At 35.0% G+C, this 27,733-nt stretch overlaps 1 protein-coding gene across 1 annotated transcript in view; it reads right to left on the reverse strand.

Annotated features, from left to right (window-relative positions):
* The window catches only part of LOC124241987 (phospholipid-transporting ATPase ABCA3-like), a 211,595-nt gene that overhangs the window by 71,442 nt on the left and 112,420 nt on the right, over positions 1-27,733 (reverse strand). Inside the window, exons 13-18 of the mRNA XM_046666407.1 lie at positions 18,181-18,335; positions 17,776-17,931; positions 17,259-17,469; positions 14,833-14,983; positions 10,420-10,518; positions 135-291 (exon numbers count right to left, since the gene is read on the reverse strand). Of these exons, the coding sequence (XP_046522363.1) occupies positions 135-291; positions 10,420-10,518; positions 14,833-14,983; positions 17,259-17,469; positions 17,776-17,931; positions 18,181-18,335 (929 nt within the window). The remainder of the gene's footprint in view (positions 1-134; positions 292-10,419; positions 10,519-14,832; positions 14,984-17,258; positions 17,470-17,775; positions 17,932-18,180; positions 18,336-27,733) is intronic.

Raw genomic sequence — 27,733 nt, forward strand, 5'->3', positions numbered from 1 at the left:
AAACTGTTCATTATTTGGCTTTCTCTGGGTAAGAACTCCAAACTCTCCTTTCAATTCAAACATTATAGTGAAATGTATCTCTTTTATCCCATCCAAACATTTACCAGCAGTATGTTCATAGTGAAGATGCTCACCCCAGTATTAAACCTAATATGAGCGTGTTCACTTGAGCCAGAAGAAGTTGAGCTCTCAAAATTTCTGGGTACATTCATATTCTGGTTCATGTTTTCCTTTCTCTTTTCGAGATTTACGGAAGGGGTCTGGAGATCCGGATTATCCATTTTACTGACCCTACACAAACACACCGAAATTCATTTTAACCAGAACAGTGGTGCCTACATACCCAATCTATCACAAGATCTTCACAAATTGAGGCAAGAATTTTTAAAAACAAGCATGGTTATACAATGCTAACATTAACACTGAATAAAGTAAACTGAACTTATCTTAAAATTCTAAGACAATATCTTTTTTTTAGGAGAGGGGGTTGTTAAATCTCCTTATTTTAAGAAATGATAGTGATAATAGATAGCACGGTTTTACTTTTATAATGTTTCTAAGCCTAGGTCATCCAATAGATTTGTTTTCCCTTTTTTTCTGCTTCAGGCTATCTAAATACTTGGAATGGTTTACAAAGCAAATGCACACAGTTAATTTGTCCTCCAAGGGTTCACAACTACATGAAAGAAACAGACATATATATATATTTTTTAATGTTTTTCCTTTTAGTTTTTTTTTAATGGTGAGAGAACATTGGTTTTATAATATATAGATTTCAGGTGTAAATCATTATAATTCAAACTCTGTATATACTACGTCGTGTTCACCACCAAAAGTCTAGTTTCCATCTGTCACCATACAAATGACCCCCTGTACCCAATTCACCCTACCCCCAACCCCCTTCCCCTCTGGTAACCAACAGTCTGTTCTCTGTAACTATGTGTTTGTTTGTAGACATACGTATTTAATTTTAATATAAGGGAGACAATGCTAAACAGAATAATAGAAGTCATAGTACTATAATGGGTGATGTGAAACTTTAAGTCCATCCCTTGGAGTTCTGTAACACTTGATGAAAAATTTATAATTTGTAAAGACAGATTTTTCTTTCTAAACCAATGAACTAGTAAGGCTTTTTAAAACCTTTCTTTTTGCAGGACAAGAAAGCAAGCATCAAGTACTGGTTTGACTTGATAAGTCTGTTATCAAATTCTTTTAAATTCAAGTAGTATTTGTATGGTGTCTGGTCACTGTAATACTATAGTAATTGATACCACTGAGACAAATAGGGTTTTTTCCACTACTTTTTCCTCTAACTTCTTTATTAGGTTTTTGTACACTTGTAAGAAATACTCAATGGGATGAGGTTTAAAACACAATAAACTAAAAGAAAAAAGTACTCAAGATCTCATTACTTAGACGTACTCAAATGACATTTTTCTATACCTACGAATGCACATGCACGGATATATACATACACACATAAAATGCAAAATCAAGATCATACAATAATACTACATTGTTATGCAACTTGTTTTTTAAATGATTGATATATATTCATTTTAATATCTATATACTTACATCATCACTTCTGACAATTTCATTTCATCATACCAATGCACCACAGTTTATTGACCACTTATTTAGATTGCTTTAACTTTTTATTATTATAAACAATGCTGTGATGAACACTATTCCACATATATCACTATCCATAAAGGACAAAATTTTAGGTGTAGAATCTACACATTTTAAAGCTTCTTATATATCTGCCAAATTGCCCTTCGGAAGGAGTATACTAATGTACAATTCTATGTCAGTTTACAAGATCTTCCTATTTCAGTACATATTCACCAAGACTGAGTATTTTTTAAAAATATTTGCTGTTTTATTTTTAATTCCTTTGAATTAATTTCACCATTTGTAGTTATTCTTTTGTGAATGTTTTTATCATTTGTCTAATTTTATACTGTTTTCATATTTTTCTTTTTGATTTAGAAGACATTCTTATTCATTATAATGAACCTTTGTATCATTTGTCTTTTAATTCTGTTAAAGTATTCTCTGATATACAAAATGTTTAAATTTTATTTAGCCAAATATTTTCCTTTATGGTTTCTGTATGGAAAAAGAAATAAAGGTAATAAAACATCCATTTCCCCAACTCAGAGAATTAACCACTTTCAACATTTTTACCTTGAGCCAATTTTTAAAATATATTACAAATAAGTTTAAATCACTTTGAGCAAGATTCATAATCCCATTTCTCCCCATTCCTTTCATCAAGTCAATTATGACATTTGGTCTGTAATCTTCCAGATATATTTTTTCTTTTCTTTTTTTTAAAGATTGACACCTGAGCTAACAACTGTTGCCAATCTTTTTTTTTTTATTTTTCTGTTTTATCTTCCCCAAATACCCCCTGGTATACAGCTGTATATCTTAGTTGCAGGTCCTTCTAGTTGTGGCATGTGGGATGCTGCCTCAACGTGGCCTGACAAGCAGTGTCATGTCTGTGCCCAGGATCTGAACCGGTGAAATCCTGGGCCGCTGCAGCAGAGCACATGAACTTAACCACTCAGCCACGGGGCCGGCCCCGTCTTCCAGATATATTTTTAAATAAACTTTTAATTATAGAATAGCTTTAGGTTTACAGAAAAGTAGCACAGATAGTACAGAGAGCCTGTATACCCCTCACTCAAATTTCCCCTATTGTTGACATCTTTCATTACCATGGTACATTTGTCACAACTAAGAAACCAATGTTGGCAAATTACTGTTAATTAAACTTCCCATTTTATTTGGATTTCACTAGTTTTTCCACTAAAGTCCATTTTCTGTTCCAGGACTCCCCTCCAGCATACCACATTATATTTAGCTATTCTGTCTCCTTAGTCTCCTCCGATCTGTGACAGTTTCTTATATGTTTGTCATGACCTTAGACGTTCTGAGCAGCACTGATCAGGTATTTTGTAAAATGTTCCTCAGTTTGGGTTTGTCTTATGTTTTTCTCATGGTTAGATTGGGGTTATAGCTTTTGGAGAAGAATATCACAGAGGTGAAGGACCTTCTTCCTCACATATTATCAGGGACTACACGATATAACATGAAATATCACTGAGATGAATCATCACTTTGATCACTGGTCAAAGTAGTATTACATGAGTCCATACTGATGTAACTAGAGGATTGAATGCATAAATGGAGGAGAGACACAAATCTTCGTTGCAAAATTCCAAATAAGGTTTGTAGATACTACTCCCTCCATGAGGTGGTGCTCGATCCCTCATGCCCTCAATTGAGTATGGGCTGTGTTTAATGACATGCTTCCAAAGAATACTGTACAGAATGGGGAGAAAAAGTAATTCTACAGTGGAGAAATCAGATATATTTTAATAATTTTGTATACACATTTATGCATCGTAAGCATGTACAGTCTTGTTTTATGGGTTTAATCTTCTATATAAATGGTATATTTAACAGTCCTGCAAAATGCTTTTCTTCCTCTAAAAGAGTAGATGTTTTACATTTCTCCTTTTTGACGTTTGTATAAAGAGAAATTTAGTTCATTCCCTTCAACTGAGATATAATTTCATTACATATGTATCATATTTTACTAATGCATTATATTATTTATTCTAATATTTTGCTATTGGCTATTCCAGTGAGTATCTGCCTTCAGAGCAAATACGTATTTCTCTAGATTATATACTTAACAGTGAGATTTTTGGGTTGTGGAAAGTGGGTCTTTGCAGTTTACTGGATGTTGCCATGTTATTCACCAATGTGGTAGAACCAGCTCATTGTATAATCAGCAGCATTTGAGAGTTCCTCTTTCCTTTTCATCAGCACAACACTGGATTTGCATTGCCAAGGTTATTTTGCCCATGCTAAGTCCTTTGTACTGAGACATAAATTTTAGAATCAGCTGATCAGTTTTTACAAAAACGTCTTCTGGTTTTGATTGTGGTTTCATGGAAGTAAAGATCAATTTGGAGAGAATTTACGTCTTTAAAATGTTGAGTCTTCTTACTGAAGAACACGGTATATCTCTGCATTTATTTCGGTCTTCTTTAATTTCTCTCAGTAATGTTTTAGTGTATAGATCTTATACATCTTTTGTCACATTCATCCCTATTTCATATTTTTTGATGCTATTGAAAATTACACTGTTTTTTTATTCAATTTCAGATTGTTCCTTGCTAATATACAGAGAAACAATTGACTTTTTGATATTTTATTTTCTTACCCTGCTGCAATGAGTAGACCTCCAGTAGAATCTTGAATATAAGAGGTGAGGAACATCCTTCTTTCTTGTTTCCTTTTTTTTTGTTAAGGAAGATTGGCCCTGAGCTAACATCTGGGCCAATCCTCCTCCATTTTATATGTGGGACGCCTGCCACAGCATGGCCTGATAAACAGTGTGTAGGTCTGTGCCTGGGATCTGAACCAGTGAACCCTGGGCTGCCAAAGTAGAGCATGTGAGCTTAACTGCTGCACAAACACGTGGACCCAGGAACATCCCTTTCTTGTTTCTCAACTCAGGGACAAAGCATTCAGTTTTTCATCAGTAAGAATGATGCTAGCTGTAAGTTTTTTGTAGATGCCCTTTATCAGTTTGAGAAAAATCCCTTCCATTACTATATAGTCATGCCTCACTTAATGAGGAGATGGTTCTGAGAAATGTGTCATTTGGAAATTCTGTCATTGTGCAAAATATCATAGAGTGTACTTACACAAACTTAGATAGTATAGCCTACTACACACCTAGGCTATAGGATACTAATTTTATGGGACCCCTGTCTTATCTGTGGCTCATCATTGACTGAAATGTCACTATGTTGCACATGACTGTATTAATGAGAGTTTTTATCACAAACAGATGTTGCATTTTGTCACATGCTTTTTCTGCATCTAACAAGAAGATTAAGTGGCTTTTCTCTTTTAGTTTCTTAAAATGGTAAATTACATTAGTTGATTTTTGAATGTTAAGATGTTAAATCAACCTCGCATTTCTGGGATAAACCCTACTTAGTTATGAAGTATTATCAATTTTATTTATTATCATATTGTTGAATTTGATTTGCTAAAACCTTGTTAAGAACTTTTGCATTTATGTTGCTGAGAGATATTGGTTTGTGATTTTCTTTTCTTGTAATATCCTTGTTTGATTTTGGTATCTGGGTAAAACTGACTTGATAGAATCAGTTACCAGACATTTCCTCCTTTTCAATTCCTTGGAAGTGTTTTTATAGAATTGGTATTATTTCACCCTTAAATGTTGGGCGGAATTCACTAGTAAAGCCATCTGCACCTCTAGTTCTTTTGCGTGTGAGAGATTTTTAAACTATAATTTCAATTTCTCAAATAGAAATTAATGACTATTCAAGGCATCTATTCCTTCTTGAGCAAGTTTTGATAGTTTGTATCTTTTAAGGAATTCGCCCACTTCATCCAAATTGTCAAATTTATTGATATAAAATTGCTCATATTATTCCCTTTTTTGTCTTTTTAATATCCATAGAATCTGTAGTAATGTCACCTCTCTCCTTCCCAATATTCATAATTTGAGTTTTCACTCTTTTTCCCTGTCAGACTGAATATCAGTTTACCAATTTTATTAATCTTCTCAAACAATGAACTTTTGGTTTCATTGTTTTTACTATTTTTTTCCTGCTTTCTGTTTTATTGGTTTCCAGTCAGATATCATTCCCTTCTTCTGCTTACTTTGGGATTACTGTACTCTTCTTCTTTTAGTTGCATAAGGGGGAGACAGAGGTCCATGAATTAAGGAATTTCTTTTATTATAAAATGCAGTACTATATATTTCCCCCTAAATAATGCTTTAGTTATATCCCACACATTTTAATATCTTTGTTTTTTCATTCAGTTCAAATACTTTCTAATCTCCCTTTCACTTTTTTTCATTGACCCATGGATTATTTAGAAGAGTGTTATTTAATTTCCAAATATTTGGAGATTTTCCAGAAATAATTATTAATTTCTAATTTAAGTCGACTGTGATCAAAGAAATTCTCTGTATGATTTGAATACTTCCAAATTTATGAAGACCTTTCCTCAAAAAGTCACTATATAAAGTGTTATGATGTAATTTTAATTAGGTATATTCCTAGGCATTTTGTTTGTTTTGCTATGGTGAATATCTTTTTTTCTTACCTTATCTTATATTTCCTCAACTAGTTATCTACAGTTTGTAGAAATGCTATTGATGTGAATACGTTGATCCTGTGCCCAACAACCTTACTGACTTCTCTAATTATTCCTAAGAGTCTGTGTGTGTGTGCACATCATACACATGCATACACATATATATTATTGAATTTTCTAATAAACATATAATCTAAAATAGCGACCCTTTTTTCTACGCCTTTTTATGGCATAGACATTTATTGCTCTGATTAAACACCTGCCACTATTTCACATTTTCCAAGCCCTTTGCAGCTAAATGGGGCCACGTGATTGGTTCTACGTAATGGGTGTGAGAAGATATAATTTGTGTTACTTCTGGGCAGAAACATTTAAAGGCTCTTCCCTCTGCCACAGTAATTTGAAAGACAGGTGTTGAGATGAGAGAGCCAAGATGAAAGATGTCTGAATTGCTGAGTCAATACACGAAGGATAGATGCCTTTGTCACCCAACTTACACTGTTTTGTGTGACTGAGAAATAACCTTTTGTTGTGTTAAACTACTGATAAATTAAGTTATTGGTAAATTTTTTATTACATATAGCTTATCCGATTTGGACTAATATGCTTTCCAATCTATATACATCCATTCTTTTTCTTCTATTATTCTCTTGGCTAGAACCTTCAGGAAAATACTGAATACTTCTGAACTTGTACCTTTATTATAATTTTAGTGAAGCTTTTATTATATAATCTGAATCAAGCTAAAAAAGTTAAATTCCATTCTTTCTACTGTCTTTGTGCTTACTTTGCTATCTTTCTATATTCTTAAGTTAACAGCATAGTTAATTTTTAAATAATCCCTTATTACATATCCCATTTCTACTAAGCATATTCATATTTATAAATTTTGTAAATTTTCCTCTGAGTACACCTATGTCCATAACCTAGAGACTTTCTTATACAAGACTCTCATTACTGAGTACTAAATACATATAATTAACAATTTTATTTCCTCTTCAATCCATGAGTATTTTGGTAATTCCTTGCATTGTGAGAAATATTCTTCAGATGTTCAGAAGTTAGGACAAGTCTCTGAGCAATTTTTTTCCAGCCATTGTTCATATAATTGTTAGCTCTCAGGATGCAGTAAAGCTTATGATGTCCTTTATAACATCAATTTTTAATTACGTTCTAGTTTCTCCCTTCTATTTCTTGATCATTTCATTGAAAATGCTTGCATATATAAGTAAAGTACAAGTAAAACTTTAGCACTTTCGTTACACCTCAAACTACCATTTTTCTATGCATTGTCCTAAAATTGCTTGCTGCAGTTTGAAATAAAGGCAGAGAGACCACGGGAGAGCACAGAAACAGATTAGTCAGCAGCATTCAAACTCATGAAGCACAATATGGTTTTTGAGAATTCACTGGCTGAGTATACAGCGCAGTATTCTCTTTAATACTGACTGTGAAAAATAAATATATTAACTGCCTGTTTAATACTGTGATGTAATTGTATTCATAAATATTTCAGTATGAAATATTTCTGAAATAATGAGCACTATAATAAAGCAGTGCTGTATAAGAGAGCGCATTCCTAATCATTTAACAAACTTAATCAAATAGCAAGCTATATATAGAGAGAGAAGTATTTTGTTGTTATTTCACAACATAGTGAACAACAACAAAGGCCTAGACATTTGTCAAGATTTCATTTGTGGTCTAATACCACATATTGATTGTGATTGATGTTTATGAATGTTTTATATATATTAGAAAATAAAATGTGCTTTCTGTTTATTAAGGACAAAGATGTGTATGAACGTGAGTATGTGTGTGTATAGAAAAAGAACAAGAGAGAAAGAAACTAACTTAGTAAATCATATTATTCAAGTCCTTTATTTCCTTATTAATATTTTGTCTACCTCATTTGCAGTTTCTGTGAGAACTGGGTTAAAGATTATCACACTACTGTGAATTTTTTTCATAGAATTCCATAAATTTTTGCTTTATTTATTTAGAAACAAGGTGAAAAAATTCTTACAGTTTCTGGTGGACTATTCATTTTAACTATATAAATTATTCACCTTGATCTATTGTATATAACAATCTACCAAAAAGGAAAAATAATAAAAAAGATTATAATAAATAGAATTCAAACCATATTTTCAGGTTATATGATAGCCTCCATGGAAAACTCCAAAGAGTCAAATGAGTTAAAGAATTTGTCAATAAAAAATTAATAACTAATAGAAAAATTCATATGAAATAATAGAGAACTGTGCAATTTTGGAAAATAAATGTAAAGAGGGGAACCTGCACTAACAAATATTAATATATTTAGCAAATGTAGAATTGCCATAAGAATAGAAAGCCCAGATCTATAGACAGCATTGGAAATTCTGGAAAGAGACATCAGTTTACCTAACAATCATAAAGAAAGCATTTCAAGTACATTGCATTGAGATAACAGACTAACTAGTAGGGGGAATATCTTGGATTCAATCTCTATCTCATGCAACAAAATTAATTTTAAGTGAGTGAAATAAATAATGCTAAAAGAAAATACAAATATTTATCTAGTTTCAGAATTGTCAATATTTTCCTACACGTAAACAAACTTAGTAAATATTGATGTATTTGAATATATAATAGTTTTAGACTTCTGAAATAAGAAACATTCAAATGAAAAGGCAATGAAATTGAAAATATTTTATAAAAATTAATGCTTTTCATAGAGAAAATATCCTTAGTATATTCAGAGCACTCAAAAACATACGGAAAATCCTATTGGCTTGGTTTGAAACTGTCACTTACTAGCTTTGTGGGGCTTTAGGGAATTATATGATTTCTCTCTGTTTCTTTATCTCTAAAATGGAAATTATAATACAGAGTAATAGTAAAGGTGGTAATGATTAAATACCAACATATAGAAAGTATTTAGACCGGTGTCTGATACATAGTAAGAACTCAATAAACGTTAACTTTTAACTGGTTCCATAGCTGTTACTGTTGCCTCTGTCAATCTCATCATAATCAAGATATCTTTTATTGGGTACCTACTATGACACAGGCATTGTAATTTTTCCATTATAAAATTGACATCAATCCTCACATTACCCCCTTTAAAGAGTTGAAACTGAAACTGGGAGAGGTTAAATAAGTTGCATGAAGTCAAGCAACTAGTATGTGGTATATAGCCCATGACATGGGCCTAAAATTATCTGACATTGGTGTCCATGCTATTTCCACTAAGCCATGAATATTTAATCGTTAGTTATATTAAGAATACTACTTTACCACAATGTAGAGCTTGTGCATGAACTGACAAAAACATGATCCCTAAGGAAAATAAAAATGTCCTTTGTGTCTTAATAATAAAATAACATTTTTTAATGGATTAGAGCAGAGAGACGGAGCCAGCAAGAACACATTATTATCTGCTCCCCTGACTGTTCTATCTGTTACTGCAAATTAATCAGGTGGCATTCTGATAATATATGCAATGATCTTTGGCTAACTTTATTAGCACGAGAGTCACTGTCTATGTAAGCACTGAGACTGACAAGATTGTTTCTAAGCCTGAGAAAATGAAGTCTAGACCCCCAAAAAAGACTTTTTGTGAGGTCTTCTGACAGACAACCACTGGCCTTCCCTTAGAAATATCCTGAACTCCCTGGGCACCTTCTCTTTGAACTTTGACACAGTGTAAGGTATTCTCGGAATATAAACCATGTGTAACTTACGTAGGTCACCAAGACATGATTAGTCCAAGATTTTAAAATCATTCCCAGTAAAACCTCCAATTTAGATCCAGAACTTTACCTATGACCCCACAATTTCTCTTTGCTCTAGGTCAATCCTAACCCCTCCACCCCCCAAAAGCACAGGCACCCAAATCTAAACCCAAAAGCTTCATATATAATCTTCCTGCCCAATACACCTCTACCTGAGTGTTTAGTGCCTGGGTTTGGTTGTTTTTTGCAGTTTCATAGACCCAGTATTTGCTCTGAACATCCTGATTCCTAGCTCTCTGAACTGATGCTCTGACTCTAGTCCCATGACTCACGGCAGACTCAGCCCATCAGGGAAGCAAGATGCAAAAATTACTGTGCCTGGGATTCACAGAAGATGGCCACATCTAACAATCCAATACTACTTCTTCAATTACTCTAGCCCCAGACTGCATGGGGTTTCCTTTCAAAATGAAATCTGATTTTAGAGGAAGAGACTTTTTCTCTCTCTTGCCCCCCACACATCATTACTCACATAAAGAAAACTTCTTCCATGGTAGTGATAGAGACACCAAAACTAGCAATGCCCAGCTCTTCCTGTCTGTCTTCCAGATCAGCAAACAGGTCTTTAAACCTAGAAGAAAGAAGAGAAAGAGCTAGCACCAAAACAGATGGTTTTCACATTAATAATTTTTGTTCTCTATTAATTTCCTTAATCAGAGGGAAAAATGTAGCTCGTTCTTCACTGCAATGCATGTTATAGTTTCCATGCCCCTAATAAATCAGAAATGTGCAACATATAAAGAGAAAAGCTAGCAAATTGCTGTCACAAACTGGTTCTTGGTTTTCTGATAAAAGTATCAATTGGTATTCATTGCTAGTTAAGATTAATTAGCATATATAACATATATAGTTTCTAAGAAACACTAAATCAAAGAGGAAAAATGTTTTCAAATTAATAAGAAGCAGAAGACACTCAAATCAGAAAATGAAGTAAGAATAACAGAAACTAGGGACTGAGAGAGAATTGTTCACTCTCATAAGCAGGGAAGTTCTGTGTCATTTCCAGCAGATGTGATGTGGTGCCACTAAAGATGCTGAAGAGTAGTTTTTATTAGATTTCTCAGTTTCTCTGGTTTCTCTAAAAGAAGTTAATGTACCCTAGAAACTGATTCAGTTCTTGATCCTCTCTCTACTATATTCTAAGGGGTGAACCATTAAATACGATGTTAGCTGGGGGTTTTTCATAGATGCCTTTTATCAGGTTGTGAAAGTTCCTTTCTATTCCTAGTTTGTGATGTGGTTTTATTATAAAAGGGTATGGATTTTGCCAAATGCATTTCCTGCATCTACTGAGATGATCGTGTAGTTTTTGTCTATTCTATTAATGTAGTGTTTTACATTGATGATTTTTGCACATTGAACCAACCTTGCATTCCTGGGATAGATCTGACTAGGGCATAGTGCATAATCCTTTTTACACACTTCTGTATTAGTTTTGCTAGCACTTTGTTGTTGTTGTTGTTTTGCCTCTACATTCAAAAGTGACGTTTGTCTGTAATTTTATTTTCTTTGTTTTTGTCTAGTTTTATTACAAGATCATACTAGCGTCATAGAATGGATTGGGTTCCCTCTCCTATTTTGGAAGTTTGTGAAAGACTGTTATTAATTTTTACTTTAAACATTTGGTATAACTCACCACTGAAGCCACCTGAACCTCGTCTTTTCATTATGAAAGTCTTCTGATTCCTAATTCAATCTCTTTAATTGTTAGCGGTCTAAGCAGATTTTAATTTTTTCTTGTCATGTTTTAATACCTTGTTTTTTAAAAGCAGTTTTAGGTATACAATAAAATTAAAAGGAAGTACAGAGATTTCTCATATACCCCCTCCCCCCACACATAAAGACACCTATTATCAACATCACTCACCAGACTGTACATTTTTTACCTGGGATGAACCTACATTGACACATCATAATCACCTAAAGTCCATAGTTTACCTAAGGGTTCACTCTTGGTGTTCCACATTCAATGGGTTTGGACAAATGTATAATGACATATACCTATCATTATATTATAGAGTATTTTCACTGCACTAAAAATCTCCTGTGCCTATTCATTTTACCCCTCCCAATCCTTGGCACCACTCATCTTTTTATTGTCTCCATATTTTTGCCTTTCCCAGAATGTCATGGAGTTGGGATCATATAGTATGTAGGCTTTTCAGATTGGCTTCTTTCACTTAATAATACACATTTAAGGTTTCTCCATGTCTCTTCATGGTTGATAGCTCATTTCTATTAAATGCTGAATAATATTTCATTATTTGGATGTACTACAGTTTCTCCATTCACCTACTAAGGACATCTTCCTTGCTTCCAAGTTTTGGCAATTACGAATAAAGCTGATATAACATCCATGTGCAGGTTTTTCTGTGGACATAAGTTTTTTCAACTCCTTTGGATAAATACCAAGGAGCATGATTGCTGAATTGTATGGTAAGAGTATGTTTAGTTTTGTAGGAGACCACCAAACCATCTTCCAAAGTGGCCATACCATTTTGCATTCCCACAAGCAATGAATGAGAATTCTTATTGCTCCACATTCTTTCCAGCAATTGGAGTTGTCAGTGTCCCAGATTTTTGCCATTCTAGTCAGTGTGTAGTGGTATCTTACTGTTTTTTTAATTTGCATTTACCTGATGACATATGAGGTGGAGCCTGTCTTTTTATATAGGCTTATCTGCCATTGTATGTCTTCTTTGGTGAGATGTCTGTTAAAGTCTTTGGCCTATTTTTAAATCAGGTTATATGTTTTCTTATTGTCGCATTTTAAGAGTTCTGTGTGTATTTTGGGTAACAATCCTTTATCAGATGTGTATTTTGCAAATATTTTCTCCCAGTCTGTAGTTTGTCTTCTAATTCTCTTGATATTGTCTATTGCAGAGAAGATTTCTTAATTTTAATGAAGTCCAGCTTTTCAGTTATTTCTTTCACAGATCATGCTGTTGGTATTGCATCTAAAAAGTCATTGGCACATCTAAGATCATCTAGTTTTTCTCTTATGGTATCTTCTAGGAGTTTTATAGTTTTTCATTTTACATTTATGTCTATGATCCATTTTAATTTTTGTGAAGTGTGTAAGGTCTGTGTTTAGCTTTTTTTGCATCTGAATGTCCAGTTGTTCCAGCACCATTTGTTGAGACTATCTTTTCTCCATTATATTGCCTTTGCTCCTTTGTCAAAGATCAGTTGATTATATTTATGTTGGTCTATTTCTGGACTCTCTGTTATGTTCCACTGATCTACTTTTTTATTCTTTCACTAACACCACACTGTCTTGATCATGGTGGCTTTGTAGCAAGTCTTGAAGTTTAGTGTCAGTCACCCAAGTTTGCTCTTCTCTTTCAATACAGTGTTGGCTATTTGGGGTCTTTTGCCTCTTCACATAAACTTTACCATCAGCTTGTCAATAACCACAAAATAACTTACTGGGGTTTTGATCAGGATTGCACTGAATCTATAGATCAAGTTGGGAAGAACTGACACCTTGATAATATTGAGTCTTCCTATACATAAAGATGGAATATCTCATTTATTTAGTCCTTTGACTTCATTCATCACAGTTCTGTACTTCTCCTCATATAGAATTTGTATATATTAGATAATATAATACCAAAATATTTCATTTTTGGAAGTGCTAATGTAAATAGTATTGTGTTTCTAATTTCAAATTACATAGGAAAGTGATTGACTTGTATCCTGAAACCTTGCTATAATCACTAATTATTTCCAGAAGTTTTTTGTCAATTCTTTTAGAGATTCTACATAAGATGTTTGTGTTATCTGTGAACAAAGACAGTGTTATTTCTTCCTTCCCAATCTATGTACATTTTCTTGTCTTGTCTTATTGCATTAGCTAGGGCTTCCAGCACAATGTTGAAAAGGAGTGGTAAGAGAGGACTTTCTTGCCTTGCTCCTGATCTTAATGGCGAAGCTTTGGGTTTCTTACCATTAAGTATGATGTTAGCTGTAGGTTTTGTATAGATATTCTTTATCAAGTTGAAGAAGTTCCCCTCTATTCATCTTCTTTTGAGAATGCCAACCAGCTTGCTTCAAGAGAATATCAAGCTAGTAATTACATCTTGCAAGAAGATGAAATTGGCACAAACCTTAAAGGTTTATGGTGAGGACTCTTATTTTCCTCTTCCTTTAGTTAAGATAAAGTTTCCAGGAACAATTACTATTCCTTGTCTCTCCCTTTGATAACTAAGATGGCTAAAATTGTGGCCAAACTGCTGTTTCCTCTGGTTTCTAGAGTTCCTGGCTCCAAGAGCTGCCATAGAGGCCACTTTCTCTCTCTCTCTCTCTTTTTTTTTTTTTTTGAGGAAGATTAGCCCTGAGCTAACATCTGCCACCAATGCTCCTCTTTTTGCTCAGGAAGACTGGCCCTGAGCTAATCCATGCCCATCTTCCTCTACTTTATATGTGGGATGCCTGCCACAGCATGGATTGACAAGCAGTGTGTAGGTCCGCACCCAGGAGCCAGACTGGCAAACCCTGGGCCACCAAAGTGGAACAAGCGAACTTAACTGCTGCACCACCAAGCTGGCCCCAACTTTTTCTCTTATCTTAACAACTCACTTGATTTAACTCACCAAGAAGAAAATTTGTGCCAATAACTTACCATATCTTATTACTAATTAACACCATGCTGTACGAAATAGAAATAAAAATATCAAGCCTGAAAGAAATCTAACTTGTGTTAGATTGGTACAATCTGTACCCTCTGTACCAATAGAGAAATCTTCAGAAAGTAAATTTTTTGAATATTATTTGTCAAGTGGCAACTAGAAAGAATCTACTTGATGAGCTGAGGAAACCTGGAAAAGTAAAAGTGATTTCTGGTAACCCAAAACTATTTATCTAAAGTTCTCTGGGTCCATACCTGTGTGTGTACTCTTTGGGTAGGATAAATGATAATTCAGCTGCAACATTATTCTCCAATCTGGCACTTGGTATATGAGAATGAATCAGTTGGGTAATTTCATTAACATTACAATGACGTTCCTTCACCATAATTAAGTGGTATCCCACACCTGAAAAGATCCATTTAGAAGACCAAAATTTTAAAAATCAAATCTGCCCAAATTAAACATAATCCACTCCCCCTGGAAAACAAACAAACAAAACCTAGGCGCTTGTCTGTTAAAAATTTCATTTCTAAGAGGTATCATGACTGTGCTTAAGAGCAAATGGTCTTCAAATTACCTTCAACTCATTTCTCTTAGTCAGTTCCTGACTCTAATCTTTGGGCTGTTCTAGTTTCATATTCTTACCAGAATTTAAACCTGTTAAAGTTTTATTTTATATCTTTTTGGACTTCTTTCCTTCCATCTTTCTTTAAATACTAATACTTAATGTTCACTTGCCACATTTCAAGACATGTCATTAAAATGGAAACTTCTACCTCAGTATATTAATGGATGAAAACTGCAACATTTTACCTCACTATACTAAGAAGTCTTCCCTTTGTCATATGACAACGGACCACATGGACTTCTGTCACCAAGTTTTTCTGATCCTTTCAGGATTTTATACACAGACACGTGTGTGTGTGTTTGTCTACACATGTGTACACAACTTACTTTTCCTGTCTTGATGCCCTTATTTCTTATTTTGGCATTTATCACTTTAAATTGGCTTACTGTTATATAGTTGAATGGGGCTTCTGAATTCCATATTTTTTTTATTGAGGTAACATTGGCTTATAACATTATATAAATTTCAGGTGTACACATCATATTTTTATTTCTGTGTAGACTACATCATGTTCACCACCAGAGGAAAAAAGGCCCATTTTTATCCTAATGCTTTTTCTTACTTACCCACTTTCCTTAAAAAAGGCGTTCTTTTCTCCATTGCTTTTTTAAACTCTGTAACTGAAAGCACTCTATGAATAATCAATATACCTGGGTAATAATTTTGTGTCTACAACTAACCTACTATAAGAATATTAATTTCTATATCCTCATCTGTAAATGCAAAGGCATTCAACAGTATGATTTCCTCTACTTCTGACTTTCATCAAATTTACATCTACCAAATTAGCCCAACATCCTCTCTGAGCTAAGTATAAAGGGTAAAAGGGAAGTGGTAGCGTATGAGAGTGTAAGGCATGGGCTTTGGTGTCAGAGGGACGCAAGTCCAAATCTCTGCCACTTAGTGTATGGTTTGAATAAGTTACTTAAATATGAGCCCCAGTTTTCTGCTCCATAAAAATGATGAGGTTATGATGACTACATAAGATAATGTGTGTAAACATGAAACATAAGAACTCACCCATAATAAACATGAGTTGAATGAATGAATTTAAATACTGAATTAAGTATTTATGGACTAATATCATCCTTAACTGTTCTCATTGATTTGTAGTGTACAGTTCTGAAGCCTGATACATTTACTGGTTTGAGTCATGTAATTTCAGAATTCAATTATATATGATTGTATATTGCTCATTTTTGATGTACTAGTCTTATTGACTAACCAAATTAAATACTTGTCAAAGTTAAGACTATTTTATTCCACTATTCATTCATTTTCTGTTCAATAAGTTCTTGTAGATCAACTTCCAGATTTCAAGAATATTTCATGAAAAAAATTGAGGAGGTGGCCCTATGGCTGAGTGGTTAAGTTCACACACTCCACTTCAGCAGCCCAGGGTCTCGCCGGTTTGGATCCTGGGCATGGACAGGGCACCACTCATCAAGCCATGCTGAGGCAGTGTCCCACATAGCAACCAGAAGAACCTACAACTGAAATATACAACTATGTACTGGGGGGCTTTGGGGAGAAGAAGAAGAAATAAAAATAAAAAAGAAGAAGAGTGGCAACAGTTGTTAGCTCACGTGCCAATCTTTAAAAGAAAAATTGAAAGCACTTAACTCATTACACTAGGGGTTTGATATTGATTTGGAAATAGAGAAAAAAAGAGTCAGAAATATCTAGTCACTGATTTTTTTCCCCTACAAGCCATCAATCTAGGTACCAAATCCCTTGTAAGCTTTACTTCATTCCTGCAACAAATGACCACTTTAATAGAAGCCACACAAGAAAAATAAACATGACTTTTGTGAGGTCAGTAAAGGGTATTTTCCAACATAGACTATACTTACTGAGTCATAATGGGAAATAATTGAATAGATAGGAAATGTCTATATTACAAAGAGCCAATTTAAAAGGTTTGACCTAATGCAATATGACACAGGAAGCTTTTGAGGATCTGTGTAGAGGGACAAAAATAATAATAAAAATCATGTTAGAAGAATATTCTTAAGGCATTAGCATCCAAAAAATGATCAAAGGGAGAGAGACCATATATTTTTTTCAGGAAAATTGAAGAGCCACAGCACCGCAGTGATCCCTTGACCATGATGGCTATGCGGTCACCCAGAACGTCAGCTTCATCCATGTGGTGGGTAGTCAGTAAGATAGTACGATTCTGTTTACACGTCTGAAGGACATCCCAGGTGAATCTCCTCGAGACTGGGTCCATGCCAGATGTCGGCTCATCAAGTATCACTACCTAACGACCAGAAGAATAATTCCACGGTCATTTTTTACTTCATGCTATGCCCATTATGGTATAATATACTATTCATGGGGGACTTATTTAAGCTAAGACACACTATCTAGATTACACTATACTAAGAACTTGGCAAAATTAATAGTAATTTCAAACTCCATAATCTGGGTCAATAAAGGGAATCCCCTCTGATTATCATTTGTGAAGTTCCTTTTAGAGGAGTTAGATTCATATCAGCTCTTAGGTTTGTGTCAGCTGAGTTTTATATTTCAGCTGCAGCAGGGATCCATGTTAATCATTCTTCACCTTGGAGCCTCCTACAAGTGATATAATGATGGAGAGTTTGCGCTTCATTCCTCCACTCAACGACTGTGAAACTACATTACGCTTTTCTATCAAGCCAAAAGCAGTCAGCATTTTTTCAATTTCCACGCGACGCTTCTCTGGAGGTACTCCTTTTATCTAGAAAGAAAAGCCTGAGTTTATATGGTGCTTCCAACTTTATCTTTAGAAAATTCTTACATCAAAACTTTTCTTACACAGCTATCTATAAACAAGACGTTTTCTCTTCCCTTTGCTTCCCTTTATGGTAAAAGAACAGTGCCTCAAAAAAAATGAACTTCCACTAAATAAGGGTAAGGATGTTGATCTTTGGTCACACTGCCCGAAGCATATAAAAAGAGTGGGAAAAGGAATACATCTCTGGCTCACCACACAGTAGAAAGAGAGATGTTCTTCTACTGTCAGGTCTGGAAACAATATGTCATCCTGGGGGCACAAGCCCATGCTTTTCCTGACTTGATCCATGTCTTTGGAGATATCATAACCATTAATATAGACTTTTCCATGGGAAGGAAGATAGAAACCTAGAATTAAGCAGAAGACATGACAGAAGCTTAGCTTCAGTGAGAGAACCTTACAACATACTGTTCATTAGCACCTCACATAGTCTACTTATGGATCACCCAAAAGAATTATCAGTGTCTCCTACAGAAGAAACAGTCTGGTAGAGAGTGTCAAGATGGTAGTGTCGGTGGACTCTGAACTCACCACCTCCTATGGACACAAATTTACCACTACTCTTGGAACAATACCCCTGAGAGAGAACTGAAAACTGGATAAAAAGAACCTCCATAATAAGGGACAGTGCTGACTGAGGTGGAAGAGGCAGAAATCCCTTTCTGGAGAGAAAAAATTCACCTTTGAGCCACGGGCCAGGAGCAACCTTAAGGTATGAAGCCTTCCCTGGAGGAGTGGGAGATCTGAGTGAGAGAGCATTACCACAATGAGCAGCTTTTGGACTCACTACAACCAAGACAAGTGTCATAATATCTGGCTTTGCTGGCTATTAACAACAGGGAATACCTCCAGAAAAGCTATTGGACATAAGGGGGAAAAAAAAGCCTACTCTTAAAGGGCCCATACACAAATTCACTGATTTTTGGAAAGCAACCTAAAATCACCAGAAAGAAAGGTGACAGTCCCTTAGCGAAAAGAGACTCACTTAATAGGCTCTGGGCATATCTCAGTGAGAGATGAGACCTCCCCAGGCTGGGGTCACCTTCCCAGGGACTGAGACATGGGCAACAAGCGTTATTGTCACCTGATACAAGCATGCTGACACAGAAGCTGGCAGACACCACTGGAGTTCTTCCTCTGACCTGTTAGCACAGGAGTCTGCCCAATCCTCTAGAACATTGACTTAATCCAGCTAAGCCAGGGCAGGCAGCCTGCCCTAGAGACTGGCCCCAACCAACAGCAAGCCCTTGGGCAACTTATGGGCCAGTACGGGCAGAGTGTCTGGAACCTCTGTAGTCAGGTGAGTGGGTCCACCTCTGCGGGACAGGGTGTGTGTGAGGGGCAGGACTGCATGGGCAGAATATGTGGGGCCTCTGCAGCAGAGTGACTGTGTGTCCTTTAGTGGGACGAGGTGTGCACATGGGGCAGGACTGTGTCAATGGGGTGTGGGGCCCCGCAGGCAGTGGAACTTATCAGCTGCAGCAGACTTGCATTTCTCAAACAGCCATATAGAGGATTGGCACCACCTTCCAAAGCCTGGAAAAAGTGGGTGCTCCCACGCCTGGGGCTGGCCCCACTCATCTGCAATCCTAAAGGAGCTGACAACAGCCTTGCAGGCCGGAGGCCTACAGCAATTGCAAGGCCCTGAGCCTAGCAACCAGCCACACTGGGGGGCCTACTCACTTAACAGAAAAACCGCAACAGGAATGTGCTATTAGACCTTGCAGCCAACTGTGCTGGGGCCCCCCACGTCCAGTAAAGTGACTGAAGGGTCAATAAAAACCACACACAGCTAAGCATTACAACCAGTTGGCCAGAGGGACAGCTTATCCTCCCTAGGCACTTGCAGCAAGAGCAACCCTGCCACAACAGAAGGACACATGTAGCCCACACAGAGCACACTCCTGGAACATTTGGAACTGGTGATGAGAGGGAACACACTGCCAGGCCTCATAGGCATCTCTTACAGAAGATCACCTCTCCAAGATTAGGAGATGTACCTGACCTACCTAATACACAGATATCAGCAGAGAGAAAGAAGCAAAATGAGGAGACAAAGGAATACATTCCAAGTAGGGGAAGAGGACAAAAACCTCAGAAAAAGAAGTAGATGAAACAGAAATAAATTATCTACCTGAGAAAGAGTACAAACTAATGGTCATAAGGATGCTCACTGATCTTGGGAGAAAAATGGATGAACTCAGCAAGAACTTCAACAAAGAATTGGAAAATGTAAAAAAGAACCAATCAGAAATGAAGAATACTGGATGAATAATGAAGTACTGGAAATGAAAGATTCACTAGAGGGACTCAATAGCAAAATAGATGATATGGAAGAACGGATCAGTGAGCTGGATGAAAGACTAGAGGACATCATTCAAGCTGAAAAGATAAAAAAGTTCAAATAAGGAGGACAGTCTAAGGGACCCCTGGGACAACATCAAGTGCACTAACATCCATATCATAGGTGTCCCAGGAGAAGAGAGACAAAGGGGCAGAGAATCTATTTGAAGAAATAATTGCTGAAAACTTTCCTAACCTAAGGAAGGAAACAGACTTCCAAGTACAGGAAACACAAAGAACACCAAACAAGATAAACTCCAAAGGCCCACACCAAGACACATAGTAATTAAAATGTCAAAAATTAAAGATAAAGAGGAAATCACAAAAGCTGCAAGAGAAGGCCATAAGCTACATACAAAGGAAACCACATAAGGCTATCAGCCGACCTCTCAGCAGAAACCTTACAGGCTAGAAGGGAGTGGCATGATATATTTAAAGCACTGAAAGAAAAAAATGTACACCCAAGAATACTCTACCCAGCAAAGTTACCATTAGGAATGGAAGGAGAGATAAAGACATTCCCAGACAAGCAAAAACTAAAGGAAGTTTATCACCAAGAAACCTGCCTTACAAGACGTGCTAAAGGGACTTATTTTAGTGGAAAAGAGAAGACCACAAATTGGAATAAGAAAATTATAAGAAAGAAAATACTAAAATCCCTGGTAAAGGCAAATACACAATAAAGGTAGCAAATCAACCACCTATGAAGCTAATGTGAAGGTCAAAAGACAAAAGTATTAAAATGTTCCATTTCCATGATAAAAGGGTAATGCATACACACACACAAAGAGGTTAAATATGATATAAAAAACATAAAATGTGGGAGAAGGGGAGTAAAAGAGTAGAGCTGTTAGCAAGAAGTCACACTAAAGAGACCATCAACTTAATATAGATTGCTACATATGTAGATCATTATATATGAAGCTCATGGTAATCACAAACCAGAAATCTACAATAAATACGCAAAAAGTTACAAGAAAGGAGCCCAAACATAATACTAAAGAAAGCCATCAAAGCACAAGGGAAGAGAGCAAGAGAAGAAGAGAGGAACAGAGAAGAACTACTAAAACACCCAGAAACAAAGTAACAAAATGGCAATAAGTACATTCTTAACAATAGCTACTTTACATGTCAATGGACTAAATGCATCAATCAAAAGGCATAGAGTGGCCGAGTGAATAAAAAACAAGACCCACATATAGGCTGCATACAAGAGAAACATTTCAGACCTAAGGACACTCACAAACTGAAAGTGAAGGGATGGAAAAAGGTATTCTATGCAAATAGCAATGAAAAGAAAGCTGGGGTAGCAATACTTATATCAAACAAAATAGACTTTAAAACAAAAACTGTAATAAGAAACAAGGGCACTACATAATAATAAAGGGAACAATCCAAAGACAGGATATAACACTTGTAAATATCTATGCCCCCAACAGAGGAACACCTAAATATACAAAGCAATTATTAACAGACATAAAAGGAGAAATAGTAACACAATACTACTAGAGGACTTTAACACTCCACTTACCCCAATGAATAGATCATCCAAACAGAAGATCAGTGGGGGAACATTGGCCTTAAATGACACATTAGACCAGATGGACTTAGTAAATATATACAGAACATTACATCCACAAACTGCAAAATACACATTCTTTTGGAAGGTACATGGAACATTCTCCAGGATAAATCACATATTAGGCCACAAAACAAGTATCAATAAAATAAGAAGACAGACATAATACCAAGCATCTTTTCTAACACGATGGTATGAAACTAGAAATCAACTACAGGAACAAAATCAGAAAAGCCACCAATATGTGGAGATTAAACAAAATGCTACTGAATAACAATTGGATCAATGCTGAGATCAAAGGAGAAATAAAAAAATACCTGGAGACATATGATAATGAAAATATGACATGCCAAAATTTATGGGATACAGCAAAAGTGGTTCTAAGAGGGAGGTTTATAGCAATATGGCTAAGTCAACAAACAAGAAAAATCTTAAATGAACAATCTAGCAGTGCACTTGAAGGAACTAGAAAAGTAACAAACAAAGCCCAAAATCAGTAGAAGGAAGGAAATAATAAAAATCAGAGCAGAAATAAATGAAATAGAGACTAAAAAATGAGAAAAATCAATGAAACTAAGAGCTGGTTCTTTGAAAAGATAAACAAAATTGACAAACCTCTAGCTAGACTCACCAAGAAACAAAGAGAGAAGGCTCAAATAAATAAAATCAGAAATAAAAGAGGAGAAATTACAACAGACACCTCAGAAATACAAAAGATTATAAGAGAATACTACAAAAAGCTATATGCCAACAAATTGGATAATCTAGGAGAAATGGTAAATTCTCAGAATGATACAAACTTCCAAAACTGAATCAAGAAGAAATACAGAATTTGAATAGACCAAGAATCAGTAAGGAGATCAAAACAGTAATCAAGACTCTACCAAAAAATGAAAGTCCAGGACCAAACGGATTCCCTTGTGAATTCTATAAAACATTCAAAGAAGGCTTACTACCTATCCTTCTCAAACTCTTCCAAAAAATTGAAGGGGAAGGAAAGCTTCCAAATCATTCTATGAAGCCAACATTATGCTGATACGAAAACCACACAAGGACAACAGAGAAAAAGAAAATTACAGGCTGCTATCATTGATGAACATTGATGCAGAAACTCCTCAGCAAAATACTAGCAAATCAAATACAACAACACATTAAAAAGATCATACACCATGATCAAGTGGGATTTATTCCAGGAACATAGGGATGGTTCAACATCCACAAATCAATCAACGTGATACACTACGTTAACAAAATGAAACCTAAAAATCACATGATCTCAATAGATGCAGAGAAAGCATTTGACAAGAGACAGCATTCATTCATGATGAAAACTCTGAATAAAATGGTTATGGAAGGAAAGTACATAAACATAATAAAGGCCATATATGACAAACCCACAGCTAAATCATTCTCAATGGAGAAAAACTGAAAGGTATCCCTCTAAGAACAGGAACCAGACAAGGATGCCTACTGACACCACTCTTATTTAACACAGTATTGAATGTCCTAGCTAGAGAAATCAGGCAAGAAAAAGAAATAAAAGGGATCTAAATTGGAAAGTAAAAAGTAAAACTGTCACTATTTGAAGATGACATGATTTTATACACAGAAAACCCTAAAGAATGCACAAAAAAACTTTTAGAAAAAATAAATGAATGAAGTAAATTTGCAGGATACAAAATAAACATACAAAAAATCAGTTGCTTTCCTAAACACTAACAACGAAGTAGCAGAAAGAGAAATTAAGAATACAATCCCATTTACAATTGTAACAAACAGAATAAAATACCTAGGAATAAATTTAACCAAAGAGCTGAAAGACCTGTATACTGAAAACTACAAAACATTGTTGAAAGAAATTGAAGAAGACACAAAGAAATAGAAAGATATTCCATGTTCTTGGATTGGAAGAATAAACATAGTTAAAAAGACCATACTTCCTAAAGCAATCTACAAATTCAATGCAATCCCTATCAAAGCTCCAACAACATTTTTCACAGAAATAGAACAAGAACCCTAAAATTTATATGGAACAATAAAAAACCCCAAATAGCCAAAGCAACCCTGAAAACAAAGAACAAAGCTGGAGATATCACGTTCCTTGACTTCAAAATACACTACAAAGCTATAGGTAGTCAAAACAGCATGGTACTAGCACAAAAACAGACACACAGATCAACAGAACATAATCTAGAGCCCAGAAGTAAACCCACACATCTCTGGACAGCTAGTTTTCCACAAAGCAGTCAAGAACGTACAATGGAGAAAGGAAAGTCTCTTCAACAAATGGTGGGAAAAAACAGCCACATGCAAAAGAATGAAAGTAGACTATTATCTTACACCATACAAAGAAATCAACTCAAAATGGATTAAAGACTTGAATTTAAGACCAGAAACCATGAAGCTTCTAGAAGCAAACATAGGCAGGACGCTCTTCGACATCTGCCTTAGCAGCATATTTTCAAGAACCATGTCTGACTGGGCAACGCAAACAATAGAAAAAATAAACAAATTGGACATCAAACTAAAAAGCTTCTGCACAACAAAGGAAACCATCAACAAAACAAAAAGACAACCTAACAATTGGGAGAAGATATTTGCAAACTATATATCAGATAAGGGGTTAATATCCAAAATATACAAAGAATTCACACATCTCAAAGACAAAAAACCAACAACCCAATTAAAAATGGGAGAAGATATGAACAGAGATTTCTCCAAAAAAGATACACAGATGACCAACAGGCACATGAAAAGATGGTCACCATCATTAACTATCAGGGAAATGTAAATCAAAATTACAATGAGATATCACCTCACTCCTGTCAGAATGACTATAATTAACAAGACAGGAAAAAGCAAGCATTGGACAGGATGTGGAGGGAAGGGAACACTCATATACTGCAGATGGTAGTGCAAACTGGTGCAGCCACTATGGAAAACCGTATGGAGACACCTCAAAAAAATTAAGAATAGAACTACGATATGATCCAGCTATTCCACATGAAAACATGAATGCCTAAGGATATATGCACCCCTATGTTCACCACAGCATTATTCACAACAGCCAAAACTTGGAAGCAAGCTTGGTACCCATCAAGGGATGAATGGATAAAAAAAAAATGTGGTATATATATACAACGGAATACTACTCAGCCATAAAAAGGATGAAATCATACCATTTGTGACAACATGGATGGAAGGGTATAATGCTAAGCAAAATAAGTCAGAGGGAGGAACATCAAATACCATATGATCTCACTCATAAATAGAAGATGAAAACAACAACAAACAAACACATAGAGACAGAGATTGGATCAGTGGTTACCAGAAGGGAAGAAGGAAGGGAGGAGGGCAAAAGGGATGATCAGTCACATGTGTATGGTGATAGATTGTAATTAGTCTTTGGGTGGTGAACATGATGTAATCTACACGGAAATTGAAATATAATGATGTACACCTGAAATTTACATAATGTTATAAACCAATGTTACTGCAATAAAAATAAAACTTGAAGAAATAGTCTGGTAAATATCAATGGTTATCTTCTGATAATGGGGAAAGAAACAATTTTTTCCTTTTTTTATCCATATATTCCAGCTTCCAATGAGCATAAAATAATATTAATTATTTGAGTAATAAAAAATGTTTTAAGGAATTTGCTGTTCTAATATTCTAGTACTGCTTTCTGCCATTTGACGATATACGTGAACCATCTTATGTGAACACAGCATTATGAACACTGTGCTAGATTTTTTTAAAAACTAAAAATTCACAGGACCCTTATCCTCAAGAAGTTAAAATTTAGTTAGAAGACAAAACATAATCACATAAAATAGTCTAAAAATATTTACAAGGCATTTTTGCATAGATTGCACCTGGGCCAGTTTTATGGAGAAATATCTGATAATGTACTAAATATAGCTACAAAACTACTTACATTTCACAACTCATTAACTCTACTTTACAAAATGTACTCTGAAGGGGAAAAATGTGTTCAAGATTATCCATTATATTTAGTGTGATTAAATGTCCCTATTTTATGTGCAGCAGATGTTAGCTCAGGGCTAATCTTCCTCAAAAAAAAAAAAAGAAAGAAAATACTCTGAGACACATGAAAATGTAAACACAATATTACATAACTTATTGCATGCAGGGCAAGCAGTGCTTAGAGAGAAATTTATATTTTTAGACACTTGCATTAAAATCAAATAACCCAATTTTACCTCAGGGAACTAAAAATTGAAGAGCAAGCTAACCCAAAGGTAGCAGAAGAAAGGAAATAATAAAGATTAGAGCAGAGAGAAATAAAATAAAGAATATAAAAATATTAGAAAGAATCAATGTAACTAAAAGTTGGGTTTATGAAAACATTGACAAACTTTTGCCAGGCTGATGAAGAAAAAAATAAGAGAATGTTCAAATTACTAAAATCAGATGAAAGTGGGCACATTGCTACAGATCTTACAGAAGTAAAAAATATTATAGAAGAACATTATGAACAATTGTATGCCAAAAAATTAAACAACCTAGATAAAATTGGCAAATTCCTAGAAACACACAAAATAGCAAAACTGACTTAAGAAAAAATAGAAAATCTGAAGAGATCTATAACAAGTAAAGAGATTGAATCAGTAATCAAAAATCTCCCAAAATACAAAAATCCAGAACCAGATGTCTGCATTGGTTAACTCCCCCAAACATTTAAAGAGGAGTCAATACCAATCCTTCTCAAACTCTTCCAAAAAATTGAAAAGAAGAGAACACTTCCTTTACCGATTCTATACAACCAGCATTACCTTGATAGAAAAGTCACATAAAGACATTAAAAAGAAAGAAAGCTGTAGACCAATATCCCTCATGAATGCATATGCAAAAATCCTCACAAAATAATAGCAAACTGATTTCAACAGCATATTAACAAGATTATACATCACGATCAAGTAGGATTTATCCCAAGATGCTAAGGGGGTTGAACATATGAAAATAAATCAATATAATACATCACATTGATAGGACAAAGGAAGAAACTCCACATAGTCATCTCAATTGATGCAGAAGAAGCATATAAAAAAAATTCAACACTCTTTCATGGTAGAAACATTCAGCATACCGGGATCAACATCAAAAAGGACGCTTATGAAAAAACCACAGTTGAAATTAATTCAGTGGTGAAAGACAAAGCTTTCCCCTAAGACCAGAAACAAGACGAGGTTGCCTTCTTTCACTATTGCTATTCAACTTTGTACTTTAAATTCTAGACAAAGCAATTAGGCAACAAAAAGAAGTAAAACACATCTAAACTGAAAAGGAAGAGGTAAAAGTAATTCTATTAACAGATCGTATGATCTTATATATAAAAATTTCAGAGACTCTAAACAAAACTAATAGAAGTTATAAAGAAATTTAGCAAAGTTGCAGAATACAAATTCGACACACAAAAATCAGTTGCATTTCTATACACTAGTAATTAGCAACTTGAAAATTAAATTAAGAAAATAATTCCACTTACAAGAGTATCAGAAATAAGAAAAAAAAGGTAGAAATATACTTAACCAAGGAGGTTCAAGACTTGTACACTGAAAATTATAAACCATTGCTGAAATAAGTTAAAGATCTAGGTAAATGGACATATAGCTCATGGTCGTGGATTGGAAGACTTAATATTGTTAAAATGGCACTAGTCCCCAAAATAGTCTACAAACAATGTAATCCCTAGCAAAATCTCAAAGACCTTTTTGTAGAAATGGAAAAGCTGACCCTCAAATTCATATGGAATTACAAGAGACCTCAAATAGCCAAAGTAATCTTGAAAATGAAATA

This window comes from Equus quagga, chromosome 7 (assembly GCF_021613505.1).
Source record: "Equus quagga isolate Etosha38 chromosome 7, UCLA_HA_Equagga_1.0, whole genome shotgun sequence".
Lineage (NCBI taxonomy): Eukaryota > Metazoa > Chordata > Mammalia > Perissodactyla > Equidae > Equus > Equus quagga.